At 42.9% G+C, this 20,827-nt stretch overlaps 1 protein-coding gene and 1 long non-coding RNA gene across 2 annotated transcripts in view; both read right to left on the bottom strand.

Moving 5' to 3' along the window:
- vash2 (vasohibin 2) overlaps positions 1-20,827 on the bottom strand; it is a 105,547-nt gene that overhangs the window by 24,311 nt on the left and 60,409 nt on the right. The window contains exons 5-6 of the mRNA XM_033025323.1: positions 2,165-2,546; positions 688-803 (exon numbers count right to left, since the gene is read on the bottom strand). Coding sequence (XP_032881214.1) covers positions 688-803; positions 2,165-2,546 — 498 coding nt within the window. The remainder of the gene's footprint in view (positions 1-687; positions 804-2,164; positions 2,547-20,827) is intronic.
- LOC116975930 lies at positions 3,057-20,179 on the bottom strand. Its single transcript, XR_004412818.1, has 3 exons — positions 20,049-20,179; positions 11,476-11,478; positions 3,057-3,068 (listed from the first exon to the last, which is right to left on the bottom strand). It is a non-coding gene; the product is annotated as an uncharacterized LOC116975930 (long non-coding RNA).

Below are 20,827 nucleotides of genomic sequence, written 5' to 3'. Positions count from 1 at the left end.
CGACCAACGATCCCCGCACACTAACACTATCCTACACACACTAGGGATAATTTACACATACACCAAGCCAATTAACCTAAAAACCCGTACATCTTTGGAGTGTGGGAGAAAACGGAAGGTCTCGGAGAAAACCCACACAGGTCACGGGGAGAATGTACAAACTCCGTAAAAACAGCACCCGTGGTCAGGATCGAACCCGGGTCTCTGGCACTGTGGGGCAGCAACTCTACCGCTGAACCACAGTGCCGCCATTTGCAAGTGCATGACCTGCACAAACGACCTCTGGGCCTTATTAGCTTTAACATTTTGGAAAACAAAGGTTTGGGGAGAGAAAAAGAAACCACAAAAATGGGCTCAGCATTCTGCTTTACAACATAATTTGAAGAAAAAAATGTTCCCATTCGAACCATTATTATGTTGTTATGCAAACAGGGACTGCCTGAGGGAAGCAGAGACTGCCACAATATTGACAACATATGTAGATGAGCACGGATCACTAAGGCATGAAGGACTACAGGCCAGGGGCTGAAATATGGGCCTGGTATAGATAGGGATTTGATTATCTTAATGGACATGGTGGGCTGAAGGACCTGTTTCCATGCAGTTTTACTCAATGACTAATGTGAAAGCACTATTCGCTCTTGTTAGCCTCAGCAAAAACCTATTACTTAAAAACAAAAGACTTACGATTTATCCCTTCGGTTAAGTCGTCTCTGAGGGCTTATTTGGCGGCGACGAGGTGACAGAGATTTCCCCCGCTGTCGTTCCTTAACCGGAGACTGGGAACCTGAGATTTTTATCATCTAAGTCCAAATAAGAAATAAATCAGCAAGAATAGCATTTCAACTACAGACTCTATGAAGACTTTGTCAGTTTAACCTTTTGAAGAAATGATTGATGTATTACAAAAGTTGTCAGTTCAACATAACATCAAACTGTGTTCTGTTCTCCACAAGCAATTATGCTTGAAAACAGTTGGAATAGCAGAGAAAAAATGTGATGCTTAGAGTTAACCTATTTTCTCCCTTCAATCATTTGGCATTTCTCAGTATAACAGTCCTCGTTCTGGTTTAATAATGATTGGCTTCTCGCCAGCAACAACCCCTTTGGTATTTTGGCCTTTCATGATTGGCAAGAGAACTGCAACATCATGCTAACATCTTAAGTCTTTGTAATGTGCTATTCTTCCTAGGCCTTCTGCACACTTAACATGATTTTATGTCCACTGTCACAATGAAATGTTTTAACAAACATAAACATGCACACTGCACCGAACCATCTCACTCCTATTTGGCGAGGTCATATGAAAAGTCAAAAATATAACATAATCTATGCCTATTAAACTTTGTGTTCATTGTTTATATTCTCTAAAACATTCCAGTTTTTGTTTGCAATAACAAAAAAAATGTCCTCGTGAGCAGAGATTGGGTTAACAGTCGTCTGGTTGTGGCAGTTCAATTGCTCAACATCACCAGGTTTCTCAATGATTGTCAGATAATAACTTTTCTCAAAACAAAACAATCCGTGGGAGCCATTAAGAGAAGGTATAAAAAACTGCCATTACATAACGTTGACGTGGATAAGCTTTTCCCATTGAGAGTAGGAAAATTCAAACAAGAGGACATGACTTGAGAATTAAGGAACAGAAGTTTAGGGGTAACATGAGGGGGAACTTCTTTACTCAGAGAGTGGTAGCTGTGTGGAATGAGCTTCCAGTGGAAGTGGTGGAGGCAGGTTCGATTTTATCATTTAAAAATAAATTGGATAGGTATATGGACGGGAAAGGAATGGAGGGTTATAGTCTGAGTGAAGGTCGATGGGACTAGGGGGAAATAAGTGTTCGGCACGGACTTGAAGGGCCGAGATGGCCTGTTTTCCATGATGTAATTGTTATATGGTTATATTTGTTGCTCAAATCTCTGTATCTGGAGACCTGACATTGAGCTTACTAACAACTTGATGATATTCACTATTTGGAAAGAACAATGTCATGACCCACAGATAAAAATCTCCGGATTTTGGACCAGGCAAAAATCTTTAGAATGAAAGAAAGAAAAAGGGAAAAAAGAGAAATAAATATTTAAATAGAGAGGCATAGGGAATGAGATGGCCCCAAATGATCTTCTATTAACCAAGGGGTGAATTGTGTGTGTGGTGAATTTACCTTCATTCTCATATCTCGAGCGTGCTTCTCCATCTCTTTCCTCACTTCCTCTCTGCTCATCTTGCCTGTGCTTAGAACCAAATGCTTCCACTCAATCTGCTGGAAACTGTGCGGGTCATGTGGGACAAACAAGCCGATCTTCACCTTCTTCACAGTGTGTAGATACTTCCGGTAGGACTCTTCAAATTCAAAAATCAGGTCACTGAGTGTTCGAAAAACCAAGGGCTTGTCCATCAGGTCCTCCCTCCTGCTCATACCCAATGTGCCATAACGTCCGTTATGATAGACACCAAGCACCACGTGGTGAAAGTAATTCCCTGAGAATTGGGTTTTAAAGCTGATTGGAAAACGTTCCACGATTCCCAGTCCATTAGTAAGGTATCTAATCATTATGTTAAGGATCAAATTAAATACATAAAACTTGTAGGGTTCAATTCCATTGCTTATATTAGAAAACAACAATAAAATCATGAAAATAAGCCAATAGTATACGTTACATTTTGTCTAGTGTTGTTTGGGCAATTGTCATAAGGTCATAAGTGATAGGAGTAGAATTAGGCCATTCGGTCCATCAAGTCTACTCCGCCATTCAATCATGGCTGATCTATCACTCCCTCCTAACCTCATTCTACTGCCTTCTCCCCATAACCTCTGACACCTGTGCTAATTAAGCATCAGTCTCTGCCTTAAAAATGCCCACTGACTGGCCTCTACAGCCTTCCATGGCAAAGAATTCCACAGATAAATTTCTCCTCATCTGCTTCCTAAAACGTCATTTAACTCTCAGGGTATGACAGCTAGTCCTAGACTCTCCCACTGGTGGAAGCATCCTCTCCACATCTACTCTATCCAAGCCTTTCACTATTCTCTATGTTTCAATGAGGTCCCCCCTCATTCTTCTAAACTCATGTGAAGGGATCAATTGTGATGGAAAATTTGGATGAACTGAACTGAAACCGATACTACTGATGGATTTGAAAATGTTGGAGTCAGCAACAGTTTCCCAGGCATGCTCCTTCATAAATTGACTCCCAGAGTTCACTGTCAAAGATCACACATGTAGAATGACTGTGGGAAATACAAGTTTCTAAATCCATTTGGTGAAGGGGTGGAAGCGGTGGAAAGCAACAAAGGTAAGACAAAACATTTGCAAGTGATTAATACTAAAAAATGTTTCTACAGCAGAAAAATGCTGGTTAAATTTGATGCATTTTCGCTCTAGTGAGTTGCTAAAATAGCCACCCAAGGTCAGAGACTGATGTCACTTCTGATTAAACGGAATCAAGGGACATGGGGAGAAAGCAGGAACGGGGTACTGATGATCAGCCATGATCATATTGAATGGCGGTGCTGGCTCGAAAGGCCGAATGGCCTGCTCCTGCACCTAGTTTCTAATTTCTAAATGCATTTGTTTTACCAAAAAAAATGTCACCATTAATATTCTTTTAAATAACCATTTCTTGACCAACAACTCAAATTCAATTTGACACCCTATAGATGCTAATAGGAAAGCCAACATTTCAGTTCAAGATACAGAACAAATCCAGTCCATCCACATCTTCAATGTGATCATTATTAACCACTCACAGTGGCACAGTGGCACAGCAGCAGAGTTGCTGCCTTCCAGCGCCACAGGCCCGGGTTCAATCCTGATTATGGGTGCTGTGTGTACGGAGTTTGTACGTTCTCCTTGTGACCGTGTGGGTTTACCCCGGGTGCTTCGGTTTCCTTCCACACTCCAAAGATGTACAGGTTTGCAAGTTAATTGGCTTTGGTAAAAAGATTGTAAATTGTCCCTAGTGTGTAGGATAGAACAAGTGTACAGGGTGTTCGCAGGTCAGCACGGGATCGGTGGGCCGAAGGGCCTTTTTCCACACTGTATCTCCAAACTAAACTAAACAAACACTTAAAATGATTTGATTGTCAGTGCGTCCTTTGGCACTGCCGCACCATTACTCTCACCAGCATCTGGGCTGCCTCTTTGAGAGACTTTCAAAGGTTGATTCATAGTCTTTTGAACAAAGTTGGAGCAAATTGATTTCCAGCAATTATAATTCAAAGAATGTCGATAGGATTGATAGTAAGATTGAATTTGACAGAAGGTGAGTGTGGATTACATGGGAATCCACCCATTCATGAAAATACAAACAGTGCTAATGTGAGATGAGTTAGCTGCTTGGCCATCTTTTGTAAGCATTTCATTAAGCAGCATTAGTGTTATTCAACATCAACATGCAAAACCATGATGCTCACTCAATAAGAGGGCAGCTGATAATAGGAACAAATGATTTCCCAAGATGCCTTCCCACAAGCTCTCACGCACAGGTTCTTCCAGACACAGCACAGAAGAATGATTCAAAAACACAGGAGCCAGGTCCATTCACAGCGTCTATAACTTGGCCTCCGCAAGCTGACTGAGAATCAGTAAACATTTCCATTATGGCCTCAAAGCTTCCCTTCTGCTGACTGAAGTTGCCCCATTGTGCAACCACATGCCTTTGAGGTCAGACAAATGCCTGCCAAGTATCGCCATCCCACCTTTGCTTTGTGCACCATCATATCTGGGCTCGAGTTCTGCTGCAACAGACTGACGGACTAAGCTTTCAATTTATTTCCACGTCCCACATTCTTCAGCTGGCCCTCCAAATTCTACAGCCATTGTACACAACAGCAGTTGTCTAACTTCCAGTAATTGTCCCCTTTCCCCCAGCCTGCATCTGGATTTTATTTTCTCTGTTCATTAATGAATATCTTCAGTATTTTACACAGTTCCATTGTGCTCAAATACATATTGGAATTGTCACCATAACTCCAATGTCTATCTCTGTGAGAGTCCTACAGCACGGGATATGTCCTTCGGCCCAACTCGCCAACCAAGATGCCCCAAACTAAGCTAGTCCCATTTGCCTATATTCCTCTAAATCTTTCCTCTCCATGTACCTGTTCTTATTGTACTGCCTCAACTACATCCTCTGGCAGTTCATTTAATAAACCCATCACCTTCTGTGTGAAAAAAGTGCCTCTCAGGTTTATATTAAATCATTCCCCTCACACCTTAAATCTCTGCCCTCTAGTTCCTCATTCCCCTTCCCTGGGAAAAAGGCTCTGTGCATTCAACCTATCTGTGCCCCTCATAATTTTATACACATCCATAAGATCACCCCTCAGTGTCCTGCGCTCCAAGGAGTAAAGTCTTTGCCTGCCCAATCTCTCCCTAAAGCTCAGGCCATCAAGCCCTGGCAGCATCCACACAAAACGTCTCTGCACTCATTCCAGCTTAATGGCACCTTTCTATAGAAGGGTGACCAAAACTGAATACTCCAAGTGTGGCCTCACAAACTGAACCACAAAGTTCCAATGCCTATAATAAATTCCGACTGATAAAGATCAGCATGCCAAAAGCCTTTCTACCAGTGACACCAGTTTCAGTGAACTGTGAACTTGTATTCCTCAAAATCTCTGCTCTACAACACTCCACAAGGCCCTACCGTTCACCGTTAAGGCCCTGCCGTGGTTTGATTTCCCAAAATGCAGTACCTCACGCATATGAATTAAAATCCTTTAGCTATCCCTCAGCCCACTTGCCCATCTGTTCAGGATTATGCTGTAATTCTTGATAATCCTTTTCACTGTCTATGACACCATCTATTTTAGTGTCATCTGCAAACGTTGCTGGGCCCAGCGCAGATCCTTTAGGCACACCACTAGTCACAGACAATTTGTCAGGAAAACATCCTTTCACCACCACACTCAACTTCTTACCAACCAATTCTGCACACAGGTGGAAGTGCAGATGCTGGTTAAAGCACAGAAGGACACAAAGTGCTGGAGTAACTCAGCAGGTCAGGCAGCATCTTAAATTTATTTTATTTTAGAGATACAGCGCGGAAACAGGCCCTTCGGCCCACCAAGTCCGCACCAACCAGGGATCCCCGCACATTAAAACTACCCTACACACACCAGGGACAATTTACATGTATACCAAGCCAATTAGCCTACAAACCTGTACATCTTTGGTGTGTGGGAGGAAACCGAAATCCATGAGAAAACCCACACAGGTCACATGGAGAACGTACAAACTCCGTACAGACAAGCACATGTGGTCAGGATTGGACCTGGGTCTGTGGCCCCGCAAGGCAGTGGCTCTACCTCTATCTACGCCATCTCTGGGGAACAAGGACCATCGCCTATCGGTTCTTCAAAAAAACTGCCTGACCTGCTGAGTTGCTCCAACACTTTGTGTCCTTCTGTGCTTTAATCAGCATCTGCACTTCCACCTTTCTACAATTCTGTATCTGGTGAGCTAGCTCCCCATGGATCCCATGCGATCTAACCTTTCAGAGCAGCCTGCTATGCTGAACCTTATCAAAGTCAGTCCTTGATGAAGTCAAGATTCAAGAGAGTTTATAGTCATGTGTCCCTGATAGGACAATGACATTTTTGCTTTGCTTCAGCACAACAGGACATAGTAGACATGACTACAAAACAGATCAGTGTGTCCATATACCCTTATATAAATATACACACACATGAATAAATAAACTGATAGAGTGCAAATAACAGATTATGGGCTATTAATGTTCAGAGTTTTGTCCGAGCCAGGTTTAATAGCCTGATAGCTGTGGGAAAGTAGCTATTCCTGAACCTGGTCGTTGCAGTCTTCAGGCTCCTGTACCTTCTACCTGAAGGTAGCAGGGAGATGAGTGTGTGGACAGAATGGTGTGGATCCTTGATGATGCTGCCAGCCTTTTTGAGGCAGCGAGTGCGGTAGATCCCCTCGATGGTAGGGAGGTCAGAGCCGATGATGGACTGGGCAGTGTTTACTACTTTTTGTAGTCTTTTCCTCTCCAGGGCGCTCAAGTTGCCGAACCAAGCCATGATGCAACCGGTCAGCATGCTCTCTACTGTGCACCTGTAGAAGTTAGAGAGAGTCTTCCTTGACAAACCGACTCTCCGTAATCTTCTCAGGAAGTAGAGGCGCTGATGTGCTTTCTTGATAATTGCATCAGTGTTCTCGGACCAGGAAAGTCCGTCTCGAGCCCTGCCCTCATCCATCTTCTCAATTACGTTTTCAAAAAACTCAAATTCGTGAGGCAAGGTCTCCCACACACTCCCTTTACCACATGCAACATTTTCAACTTACAATGGTTCTCAGCAAATTAAATTGAAAGAGTCAATTTGAAAACCATTTGATCCGCTATCCTTTCAAAAATGCAAGGACATTCCAGGCATGAACCACCAGTACTGATGCCACCAGACGTCATGTGGCCAATGAGGGAAGTGGTGACGAAAGGCTTCTTCTTCCTTGGCTGTCCCTCGGGATTAAGGATGATGTGCTTCCCCCACTTTAGTCCTGTGGATTTTGAAGTGATGAGATCAAGATAGGATCCACCTATTCATCACTGATGGGGCAGGAGAGTGTTCCACATGAAGGAGAGGTGCGTAATTTGTAGGCTGAAGTCCTGTAAAAGCGGTCATTCTCTATCTTCCCAGATCTTTGTCTCCTTTATGAATCAATGGCTCAATTTTTAACTGGAAAATTCTTGTATCACACTAGAAACTCCTTGGGTGCCCACCATTTGCAGAGGGACCAGAAAAATTCCTGTACAAAAATAAACAAATTCTGGACCTTTGGTCCCCATAATCAACGTTGCCCATGATGAAAGTACCAACAAATAATAGGAACAATCCCTTATTTAAAAATCAGTGTAGTTCCCAAACTTCCTGATGGACCCAGGTTTTCTGGGCAGCAGGCTAAATACCTCTTCACCGGCCAGTAATCCACCAGTGTGAAATAACCTGTGCCTGGGCTGTGACCAACTCTCTGATGCAGGGGGACCTGGTTAGAATGATAGGAGCCAGTGTTTGTGACATAACTCCAGTTTGGATTTTCCACAAAGCTTCTGCACTCTCAGAGGATGGATGAAAATAAACTCTGTCCGTTCTTGGTTCTTGTTGGCCAGGTTCTTGGTTTCTTGGTCCTCCAAATTCCTTCTTACATGGGTTATTATTTATTTAAATCAATTGATAACAAATAGCTTAAACTGATCCCTACTGATACATCATATTGCTCAGAAATCTACACTAATGGAAGGTCACGTTACAAATTAATTAATAATTGATGACATGTGGAATTTTCATTTAGGTCATCTTTATCACAAAGTAAAATAATGATTCCTTCTCCTCCACTTTCCAAACAGTGCATCGATCGCTCAAAAAGATATTGCTTCATTCTTGACAGCCTAGTTTCTCTATGGGGACTAAAGTAGACGTTTGTCCTTCAGTAGCAGATACTGGGGACCAATTCTAGTGTTGAGCACCTTCATCATGCACAAACTTGACACAATTCCCAAGCACCCTTGGAGTTTAAACGACTGCTGCCAGAAAACCGCATCCTTTCTGCCCGTATAGGTATCTTTATTCATTTGTTATATGAAAAGTTTTAAAAGTGAAAAATCTGTCATTAAAATTGCAAAATCGAGAATTCCCTGCTATTGATTTGCACTAATTATGCTGATATCTCGGTTTGGTGGTGTGTCTGATTGAAAGTCCAGGAACCTGAGTTTGGAGTTGCCTGGCCGCCTGTTACCGAGCCCTGGGGCGGTGTCATCTCCCTCTCATCTCTACACCTCTAATGTGTGTGTGACCAGCCTTGCTCACCTGACTCCCCCGCTGGGAATTCTGTGTGTGTGGAATAAACCCTAGACTGTGTCAGTGAGGGGTTGTTTACATTGGCATTGGAGGGAAGATGCCAGACAGACAGTCCCACTGCAGAGTACATACAGCCCTGTAGTCTGAGTCCGGCCACCGCCGCGGCTCTCACTCAACTCACGCTGAAAGATCTCGCCAGCCCTTTGGCTCGCTTCCACCGCCCTCGCTGCAACAACCAACTCACTCTGGGCGTTTTTGTCCAGTGCTCTGGTATCACCCGCCCGGCAGCCTCACATACAGAGCGACAACTGACATTCTTCACTATCCCTCAGGTTCCTTGGCTTTCAATCAGACACGCCACCCAACCGAGACATCAGCATAATTAGTGCAAATCAATAGCAGGGAATTCTCCTCGATTTAGCAATTTTAATGACAGATTTTTCACTTTTATAACTTTTCATATAACAAATGAATAAAGATAAAAAGTCAATAATGCCACTTTTGATGAAATGCAGTGAGCAAACGCGATAATTCCCGATATTTTGGATCTTTAAATCTCCACGGCAAATGTCTGCTAAGCACTTCCGCTCTTTTTGCACCCTCTTGAATTTACCTTACTTTCTATCTTTTTTTTGGACTGAAAATTGAGGTCGCTGTGCTTCACGGTCACCCCGACTGGCACAGAAAATGTCAGCTCAATAATCGGCCGTTTTCCATGTTTTTAACGGGTGTGAAAGTGCGTGTTTTCCCATTCACTAACATGTACCGGAAGTGACATTTGTCCTCCAGTTAAATTTTGCGGTCACGTGAGTGGAGATCTACGCTCATTTGACCTTTGGTGAAATCACCCTATAGGCACACAAAATGTTCAAACAGAGACCCAGGTTTTTGGCTCGTCATTAAATGTATGAGGTAACAGTACAGAACATTTTTTACTTTCCTTCAGCTTCAATCCAGTGCCTATATATAAATATTTCATCATTAGTTTCTATTCAATGGCTTTTAATTTACTTTGCTTAAATCAACTTATTAGAACCATACTCCTCCCAACATCCACCCTGACCTAACACTAACCGTTGAGCATTCAGTCACCTGGGACTCTTGCACTGTGGGGAAATTCCATTCACGACACTGAGTAAACACAAGTCTATCAGTGGAGTTCGGCAAGTAGTTTATTTAGATTTAGATTAGGGGCGGCACAGTGGCGCAGCGGTAGAGTTGGTCTTATAGCACCAGAGACCCGGGTTCGGTCCTGACTATGGGTACTGTCTGCACCTTGGTACACGTGACAACAAACAAACTTAAAATGCTGGAGTAACTCAGCGAGACAGGCAGCCAGTCTGGATAGAAGGAATGGGTGACGTTTCGGGTCAAGATCCTTCTTCAGACCAACGTCTCTCATTCCTTCTATCCAGAGATGCTGCCTGTCCCGCTTGTTGTGTCTATCTGCAGTTTAAAGTAGCATCTGCAGTTCCTTCCCACAACAATAATAAACTTTGTGACTGCGTAGGTTTTCTCTGGTTGCTTCAGTTTCCTCTCACAGTCCAAAGACGTGCAGATTTGTAGGTTAATTGGCTTCTGTAATTGTCCCGAGCAACAATTAGTGTGCAGGTGATCACTGGTCGGATTGCACCAAAGTCTCTGTTTTCACGCTGTATCTTTAAACTAAAGATTGTGTTGTTTATGTGAGTTTATTATTGTCACGGGTACCAAGGTACAATGAAAAGCTTTAGTTTGCATTTTATACAATCAGAGAAAAGACTGCACATGAATACAATCAAGCCGTCCACAGCACACAGAAGTTTTGTCATTTCAGCGGATGTTTTTAGTAAGACCCTTTTGTCAAAAAAAGATCTCGTCCCTTAATCCGTCACTGGCATTGCTGAGATTGTGGAGAGGTGCAATGCAACTGCGGATGTTCCGTTTGTACAATTACTATGCATCAGCTTGTTTTCATTCAAATGCTAATTGGTGCTCACTGAATGAACAATCCCGTTCAGTAAATTCAATGATTTAGTTTCTATTGAAATTAGCCTTTTTCTTCCTCTACTGCGGTCACCTAAATAACGCTTGACTCAAGAAAATAACTACAAAGCGCCGATTTGAAGGAGAAAGTTACTCACTGTAAGAGCAAGTACGTGGTGTTAAAATCATACCTTAACAAAGAGGAACCGTCTCAGGAATATGTAGCAGTTCACAATTTAGCCTTCATCCAAATATGGCTGCATGAAGTTTAAACTTGCACTGACTCGCCTTTATCCCAATGTAGGAAGTGGGTTGAGAAGGTCTAGAAATGCAAGGGATGGGATCCATGCTATTGAGGAACATTAAGCGGAAGGGAATGACCGGCTGAGGGTCTCGACCCAAAACGTCACCCATTCCTTCTCTACGGAGATGCTGCCTTTCCTGTTGAGTTGCTCCAGCTTTTTGTGTCTGTCTTCGGTTTAAACCAGCATCTGCAGTTCCTTCCTACACAAATAAATGACACATGCTGGAAATCCAAAAAGAAAACAGAAAACAGTCGTGACAATGGGCCAGGTTGCATCTGTAGATGAAGTATGTGTCATCAGAATTCTGATGGGACAGCACTGTTGAGGCATCTTCAATCTGAAATATTAGCTCTAAAGACTCTTGGTATAGATGCTGCCTGACCTGCTGACCTGCTGAATACTTCCAAATGGTCTCACATTTGAGTTAGGTTATGGCATTAAAGGCCCTAAATGCTATACAGCTGACAGAGCACTCTTCAGCTTGTCATGTCATTGTTGTGACAATCAATTTGTCCTTAGCAAAGCCACTTTGCGTAGATTTCATAGTGATGTTTCAGTGTTGTATTTGACCAAATACAGGGGGGGTGGGGGGGCGGGGGGGCAGGGGTGGGGGGGGGGGTATTGGAGCTAAGACACCAGGGGAGCCTCTTCTTCTTTGAGACCATTCCATAGTGTCTTTAACTTACATTGAGAGGGCAGACAGAATGTCTGTTTCAGAAACATGTTGACTGGGTGAAATAAAAGAGCAGCACTTCTTCAGTGCTGCACCAATGCACTTCTGTAAAGTTTCTTCACAAGCTTTTTCAGTGATAATCGATTCTACGAGCGACTGCTCAGAGACAAAGTTGCTACCACTGACACACAGCTGATGTGGTGGATTAAATTAAGAGCTATTTGGAAAGTTAGTCAAATAGAACTAGAGAATTCATTGAATCGTCACCCATGTGGATCAAGACTATGAGAAATAAAGCAATTCCTTCCAATCTACCACATCTTAATCTTGCCTCCCACTTCTTGAACAATATTGTGCATTCTATATTTCCATCTTCATTGCTTTGAAAACCTTGCTTCAAACATCATTGTGATGTTTTTCAAGAATATTTCAGGATGTGAAGTAACACGTATTTGGTCAAATACAACAAATGAAACATCACTATGAAATCTACACAAAATGGTGATTTATGAACATACAGGTGCCTTCGTTGGAGACTTCTTAAAACGGAAGCTGTGATTTACGTTATAAATACATGTTGTTCTACAAAGAGTGGGATTAAAAGTTAACTTTGAAGGGTTGAAAGGAGTTGTATTTATGTCAGGCTAATTGAAGATGTTGTACTAAGCCCAAAGAGACTGTGGCAGAGTGCAGAAACCAGGTCATTCATTCACTGACTGACAGACAGACAGATGCACAGACACAGACATGTACATACACACACAGACACGCACACACAGGCACATACACAGAGACATGCACATACACACAGAGACATGCACATAGACACAGAGACATGTACACACTCAGACACATACACACAGAGACATGCACACACACAGACACACACATGCACATACACACACATTCAGATATGTCATACCAGCTGGCAGCATTTGAGAATAGCTCTCTTGGGATTACTGCAATAGTTCACAGGGGTGGAAGGGGGGGAATTTTTAACTTTGGAATAGATCTGCTCTGCACCTGTGGCACTTGCCCAAGGCTGTAAACATGTGATCCTGGCATTTCTGGCCTCATTACTGAAGAACTGCAAGCAGCAAACAACATTCCTCGACAGTTCTCAACAGAGGAAAGTTGACCTGTTTCCACACATCACATTGAGCCCGATTCAGGGGGTTGCTTCTGAAGTGGGTCGAAGGACACACAGATTCGCCCATGATAAAGGCCAGTCACACACCACAGGGTTCTTGTGCATCAGTGCCCATTGTAATGCGGTGATCACAAGTGCAAGTAACCAGAGGCCACGATCGTTGATCCAATGTATTTGAATCACACCAGGAGTGGGAGAATTGAAATTTAAGCAATGAAGTAAATCTTTAAAAAAATGTTTTTAATGTACTTTCCTCAATAACCATAGATTATCACAGAGACCCATCTGAATCCCAATGTCCCTCACACCAAGAACGTTGCCACCCTTATCCAATCTGTGCTCTCTAGACTCACCCTTATGGTTGCCTCTTGAGGGGAGAGATAATTAAGGATTCACAATTAACAATGGTATTGCCAGCCATACATATTCCATAAATAAATAGAAACATAGAAAATAGGTGCAGGAGTAGGCCATTCGGTCCTTCGAGCCTGCACCGCCATTCAATATGATCATGGCTGATCATCCAACTCAGTATCCTGTACCTGCCTTCTCTCCATACCCCCTGATCCCTTTAGCCACAAGGGCCACATCTAACTCCCTCTTAAATATAGCCAATGAACTGGCCTCAACTACCTTCTGTGGCAGAGAATTACACAGATTCACCACTCTCCGTGTAAAAAATGATTTTCTCATCTCGGTCCTAAAAGATTTCCCCCTTATCCTTAAACTGTGACCCCTTGTTCTGGACTTCCCCAACATCGGGAACAATCTTCCTGCATCTAGCCTGTCCAACCCCTTAAGAATGTTGTAAGTTTCTATAAGATTCCCCCTCAATCTTCTAAATTCTAGCGAGTACAAGCCGAGTCTTTCTTCATATGAAAGTCCTGCCATCCCAGGAATCAGTCTGGTAAACCTTCTCTGTACTCCCTCTATGGCAAGACTGTCTTTCCACTTCCTGCCCCCCGAGAACATTCCACTTACAGCCCCGCGAGCATAATTTGAAGACAGACCAATAACCTACCTTAGTGATCAGCTGGCTTCCAACTAGCTTGGCTCAGGGGCAATCACAAGAACATGCAAACACCAAAATCCTGAAGCAACTGGAATAACCATGCATAACATTTGCCTCTGGAATTAGACTCCCAATGTACTTCAATTTACGTATTTCAACAGCCTCCCCATTTTAGGCAGGTGGGCTGACAACCATTTAAAGGCAATTGAGTTCTCTTAAGTGAGTACGATGAGGGTGATTTTTAATGTCAATGGTGAGTCAGTGGCTCATAATAAAACCTGCACAAATATCCTTCTCTTTAATTTCAATGTCCAGGGAGTAGAATGGACAGCCAATACATTACTGCCAGCTTTCTGTCTTTGGCAAACACTGCCCCAAGGCTTCTGTAATCTAATCATATTCCATTTTTAGTCTCCTCGCCATCCTCATTATCCTGGCAAGATATGCTATTTTCTAACGTATGGTCCTAATGGCATAGAAGGAGGCTATGCTGCCCACAGGTCTATGCTCAACCCCATTAATACCCTCATTCCTTTTCTTTTCCTGAAACTTATTCTCCCTCTCGTAATCCATGAACTCCCCGATTCCCATCTATACCACAGGCAGTTTATAGTAACCAATTAACCTACTAAACAGCACATACATCTGGGGGGAAACGGGGGCTCCTAGGGGAAATCTAGGTCACGGGGAGAAGGTACAAACTACATTAAACACAAAGAGCTGGATTAGCTCAGTGGATCAGACAACAACTCTGGAGAAAAATAGGCGATGTCTCGGGTCGAGACCCTTCTTCAGAACTACACTGCAGGTAGCACCTGAGGTCAGGATTGAACATAGGTCTTTGGGGCTGCAGGGCAACAGCACTACCAGCCGCATTGTGGCGCCACCACACTTACTGGGTAAAGGACACAACTCTCAGCCTGTGCCAGCGACATTCATTAGCCAGTCTCTGAAGGCCATTGGGTTAATGATACTCATTTTCTATTTTCCTGTCAGAGAATCAAGTCAAATACCGCACTGCCTCGTGAAGGTCACTGAGCAACCCACCCACCAATCACCGCAAACATCTTCATTGGGAGGGGCAGGGGAATCTGGCTGCTCCGCAAATCTGAAATGTCACATTGGTGTAAAGAATATTCCTGTGAAGCTGGCAGGAACATGCTGCTGGGAAGAACAAAGGGAGATCTGCTAAGCCACATGAGCTGCTATCAAACGTTATGAAATATAGTTCACCTGTTATCGAGTACACCATTAAAAATAGAAATGTTAAGATTTACCTTGCATTTTAACAATTAGCCACAGCCCAATTTGTATATAATTTCCTTGACGGAGGCATTACCCTAACAAGCCCCTGAGCTATGAAACACTTTTCAACAGAAGCAATTTCATGTTAAAAAAGATCTTGTGCAGGAAGGAAATCCAGATGCTGGTTTAAACTCAATAGACTCAAAAAGCTGGAGTAACTCAGCGGGACAGGCAGCATCGCTGGAGAGAAGGAATGTGTGACATTTCGGGTCGAGACCCTTCTTCAGACTGGTTAGGGATAAGAGAAATTAGAAATATAGACGGTGATGTAGAGAGATAAAGAACAATGAATAAAAGATATGCAAAAAATGAACGAAGATAAAGGAAACAGGCCATTGCTAGCTGTTCGTTGGGTGAAAATGAGAAGCTGGTGCAACTTGGGTGGGGGAGGGATAGTGAGAGAGGGAATGCTGGGGACAGTGTCCTAAAGAAGGCCTTGTTTTAGTAACAGTACATTGTTCATTCACACCAAATAGTAAAAGTTAAGCCTTCCAGTACACCAGCATACGTGTTCCCTAAGACAAAAGGATGAGTTTACAGCAGCCAAATATAGGCTCCTAAATTCTGTTGTGAAAAACTATTGCTGAAGGCCATGACTGTGATTAAACTGAACATTTTGATTATATAGTGGGCTGGACTTACTACTCATTTGAGATGTGTGTTGAAAGTGGGGACAGATACATTGCCAATGAGTACTAATTCCACAAACAATACCCCCATTGGGAGTCTTTAGCACTTTCAGTCCCAGCGCAGGGGTTGGATTTAAAGTAGGTCTGTCACATGAAATGAGTCGTTTCAGTCATGCCACTAACTGTCCGAATGTCAAATGCATTCAGTCCTCAGTCTGATTACATCTGAGAATTCAGGCTGATGTTTCTTGCCAAAGCCTTCAGCACGTTGCTTAATCCCTTTCTCTCCGGATGTGCTGAACAAAGATTTCACCTCACATTGTGGAGTAGTATTGCAACAATGCATCTCCACTTGCACTCTCCCTGATCTCAAATTTGTAAACTAACTTTCTGCTTGTTGGTGTCGCAGATAAAATCTCAATGATTCCCTCCTTCCTCATTGAACATGCTCATTGTCCAGCTTCAGGGACAGATTCTTCTTCCCTACAGCCTTCAGGGTATTAAACGCTGCAACCTCCAAATAAGCTCTGAACTACAGAGACATGAGGGTGCTGGTTTTGTTTTTTTGCACTATTATTGTTTATTTGTATATATATGTATACATATATATACACACACACATTGAACTATTTTGTCTGTTTATTATATTGTTTACAGAGTACTATTTTGACATATTCTGTCGTGCTGCTGCATTGGTCTGTCTGGGACATATGACAATAAAACACTCTTGACTTGTGAAGTAAAGGTAGAGATGGACCACAGTATTGAAAAACTAGATCGAGTGCCAGCGGCGCAGCAATCTGGCACAGCTGGTAGAGCTTCCACCTCACAATTTGATCCTGAGCTCGGGTGCTGTCTGTGTGGAGTTTGCACATTCACCCTGTGACCACATAGGTTTTCTCCAGGTGCTCCAGTTTCCACCCTCATCCCAGAGACAAGCAGATTTGTAGGTTAATTCGCTTCTGTAAGTTGCTCCTTTTATATATAGTGGATAAGTGGGATAACGTGAACAGATGATCAATGGTCAGCATTGACAAGGTGGGCCAAAGGGCCTGTTTCCATACTATCTCTAAACTAACTGGGCTTTTGTGTCCTGGATGGTGCTAAGGCTTTGAGCCACAGGTTAGAAGCCGCATGTTAAAAGGTATTTGGGCAGGTACATGGATAGGAAAGGTTTAGACTGATATGGGCCAAACAGGAGTAAATGGGACAAGTTTGGTGGGGCTTCCAGTTGCCATGAATGAGTTGGGCCGAAAGGCCTGTTTCCGTGCTGTATGTGTCTTTGACACTTGTCACCTCACCAGAGAAGCTGGCAGTTTAAAAACCATGTGCCTGACATCTGGCTTTCAGGAGTTATGAGGGTCTCTGCTCACATCAGACTTACAGCTTTCATTGGCTTGTGTTGCCAAGGGGTATATGTGGATTGGCCATTTGAGATTCTAGCCATTGTAAATCCACTGAATCTCAAGGTGAAATGGTTAATCTTACTTTTTCTGGAGGGGGGCATTGCCTGGCACTTGTGTGGCATGAATGACATTTGCCACACATCATCCAAATTTGGATGTTGTTCAGTACGTACTGAAGGCAGACACAGATTGCTTCATTTCCTGAGAAACTGCGAGTGGAACAGAAAGCTGTGCAATCGGCCTCTCTCACCTTCTGATGCACACGGTCTGTTATGAATAAAGCAATTGAAAAGGCCTTGGCCCAAGGTACTGCCCAGCGGAATCTCTGGTGGCGAGATGATTAGCCATCAGCAATGCCAGGTACAGTTAACGGCAGAGGTGTGTTTGGCTTATGATCACTTCATAGAACTGTTTATTTTTATTGCTGCCTTGACGTCAAGGGTACAGTTCACACCTCACCTGTTTACTCCAGATTCCAGATCCATGTTGCAATGATGTTTAACCTATGTTCTACGCCAAATGGCCTACTTGTGAGTTGTAAGTCGTATGTAATTCCATGAAGCAAACATAAGGTGGAGGTGAACTTCTGTGGGCACAGGGGCGGCACAGTGGCACAGCAGTAGAGTTGCTGCCTTACAGCGTCAGAGACCCGGGTGCGATCCTGACTATGGGTACGTACGGAGATTGTACGTTCTCCTGTGACCACGCGGATTTTCTCCGGGTTCTCCGGTTTCCTCCCACACTCCAAGACATACAGGTAATTGGCCTCTGTAAACGGTAAATTGTTCCTAGTGTGTAGTAAAGTGCCAATGTATGGGGTGATCGCTGGTCGGCGCGGATTTGGTGGGACGTTTCCACGCCGTATAAAGCTGCATTTTAACAGGCTGTGTCCTTAGCCCCTTCGAGATGAAGTCAAAAGCTTTGTTAAGTTTGAAAAGGACTGTGTATAGCAGCGATGGAGGACGTCTACAATTTTGATCGGCCAGGCCAACCCTGCAATGCTGTCAGAACAAGGGGCCTTTATGGTCAGCTGAACTTAGAGCAACTTGGACTTTGCAAATGGCACTAAAACCTGGCGACTCGTATATTATCTCAGTGGGCTATTTCTATACACTTTGTACAATCTAGGATTGTGCTTATGTACAGTAATACACTGCTGAACTGTACGCAAAAAAAAAATTTCACTGCACCTCGAAACATGTGACAATAAGTCCATCATCGGCTCTGACCTGCCTACCATCGAGGGGATCTATCGCAGTCGCTGCCTTAAAAAGGCTGGCGGCATCATCAAGGACACATACCATCCTGGCCACACACTCATCTCCCTGCTACCTTCAGGTAGAAGGTACAGGAGCCTGAAGACTGCAACAACCAGGTTCGGGAACAGCTACTTCCCCACAACCATCAGGCTATTAAACCTGGCTCGGACAAAACTCTGATTATTAATAACCCATTATCTGTTATTTGCACTTTATCAGCTTATTTATTCATGTGTGTATATATTTATATTATGGTATATGGACACATTGATCTGTTTTGTAGTAAATGTCTACTATGTTCTGTGTGCTGACAAGAATTTCATTGTCCTATCAGGGACACATGACAATAAACTCACTTGAACTTGAACTTAAATTATGAGCAGCTTTTATTGGATAAGCCACATCTGACATGTGGGAATCATTTAAAGGCTATCTGATCTGAGTTCAGGACTGACATGTTCCAGTTAGGCTGCAAATTTGGTCCAAAGTGAAGCATATATAAGATTTAGGACGACGAGATCAGAAAGGGCCTTGGAGCAAGCAGGAAATAACTCATGTAAGCAATTTGTGTCTTTATTCTGAAAATCAGCATCTACAGTTCCTTGTTTCTCCATTAAAAAATGAGAGGCTAACTAAGAAGAAGGTAGGACCACTCAAGGATAAAGGAAATAATTTATGCTTGGAGTCAGAGGATGTAGGCGAGCTACTGAACAAATATGTTGCATCTGTATTCATCAAGGACGTGGAGGATAGTGAGATCAATGTGGGGTATATTAATATGCATTTTGAGATCATGAAGAAAGTGGTGTTGGTATTCTTGAAGAGTATCAAGGTGAATATGTCCTCAGGGCCAGATGAGATCCATCCTATGTTATTGAGGCAGAGAGGAGATTGTTGGGGCCTTGGTGAAGATCGTTGTATCCTTTTCTAACTACAGGTGAGATCCAGTAGGACTGGAGGATATCCAATGTTTTTCCTTTGTTTAAGAAAGGAAATAGAGCAACTCCAGATAATCTGGTGATGCTCATATCAGTGGTAGGGAAGCTACTGAAGCGGATGCTTCAAGATATGATTTACTCACATTCGGAAGTGAACGGGATTATTTGGGATAGTCATCACAACTTTGTCCACAACAGATCATGTTTTATTAACTTGATTGAGTTTTCTGAGGAGTGACAAAAGTGGGTAAGGCAGTCGATGTGTGTCACATCTATTTTAGTAAGATAATTGATATAATCCCTTACAGTAGCCTGATCCAGAAGATTAAGATATATGGGATCCATGATGACTTGGTTATTTGCATTCTGAACTGGCCTATCTATGGAATAAAGAGAGTAGTGGTGGAAGGGTTGTTATTCTGTCTGAAGGTCTATACTTGGACCTCAGTAATGTGTGACATATATTTGGACATAAATGTAAATGGATTTGCTAGCAAGTTTGCAGACACCACCAAAATTGGTCAACGTTATGAACAGTTAGAAAAGCTGTCAAAGTATACAGTGGAATATTGATCATTTACAAATATGGACGGAGAAATGGCAGATGTAGTTTAATCCAAGCAAGTGTGAGGTGCTGCCCTTTGGGAGGTCATATGCAAGGGGAATGTATACAGTTAATGACAAGTCCCTTAACAGCATTTCATCGGTTAGGGCATTGAGTATAAGAGTCCAGAAATCATGTTGCAGTTTTATAAAATCTTTGTTACCCTGCATTTGGAGTATTGTGTGCAGTATAGTTCTAGTTGTCCCATTACAGGAAGGATGTCGAGGCTTGGAGAGAGTGCAGAAGTAGTTTACCGGAATGGGAGGATATTAGTTATAAGGAGAGTTTGGATAAACTTGGATTGTTTTCTCTGGAGCATCAGAGGTTGAGGGGAAACTTGAAATATATAAAATTATGAGGCATAGGTAGGGTACAGTTAAAACCTTTTTTCTCAGGGTGGAAAGTAAACACTAGAGGTCAGAGCTTTAAGGTGAGAGGGAGAAAGAGCATCATCTCACACTTGCTTGGATTAAACTCCATCTGCCATTTTTTCCATATTTGTACTGTAAATGATCAATATCCCATGACAGCCTTTCTCAGTGTTCACAACTTTACAAATGTTGATGTTGTCTGCAAACTTGCTAACTAATCCATTTACATTTGGCGCAAGTTGTTTTTATACACACACTCACGCACACGTGTGTAACTGGAATGTGCTGCCAAGGTGGTGGTGGATGCAGTATGATAGTGGTGTTTAAGAGGCTTGTAGATAGGCATATGGAAATACAGGGAATAGAGGGATGTAGATCACATGCAGGCAGAGCGA

The sequence above is a fragment of the Amblyraja radiata genome, chromosome 8 (genome assembly GCF_010909765.2).
Source record: "Amblyraja radiata isolate CabotCenter1 chromosome 8, sAmbRad1.1.pri, whole genome shotgun sequence".
In the NCBI taxonomy this organism is placed as follows: domain Eukaryota; kingdom Metazoa; phylum Chordata; class Chondrichthyes; order Rajiformes; family Rajidae; genus Amblyraja; species Amblyraja radiata.
The sequence above is the reverse complement of the archived record's forward strand: the minus strand, read 5'-3'. Positions and strand labels throughout refer to the sequence as shown.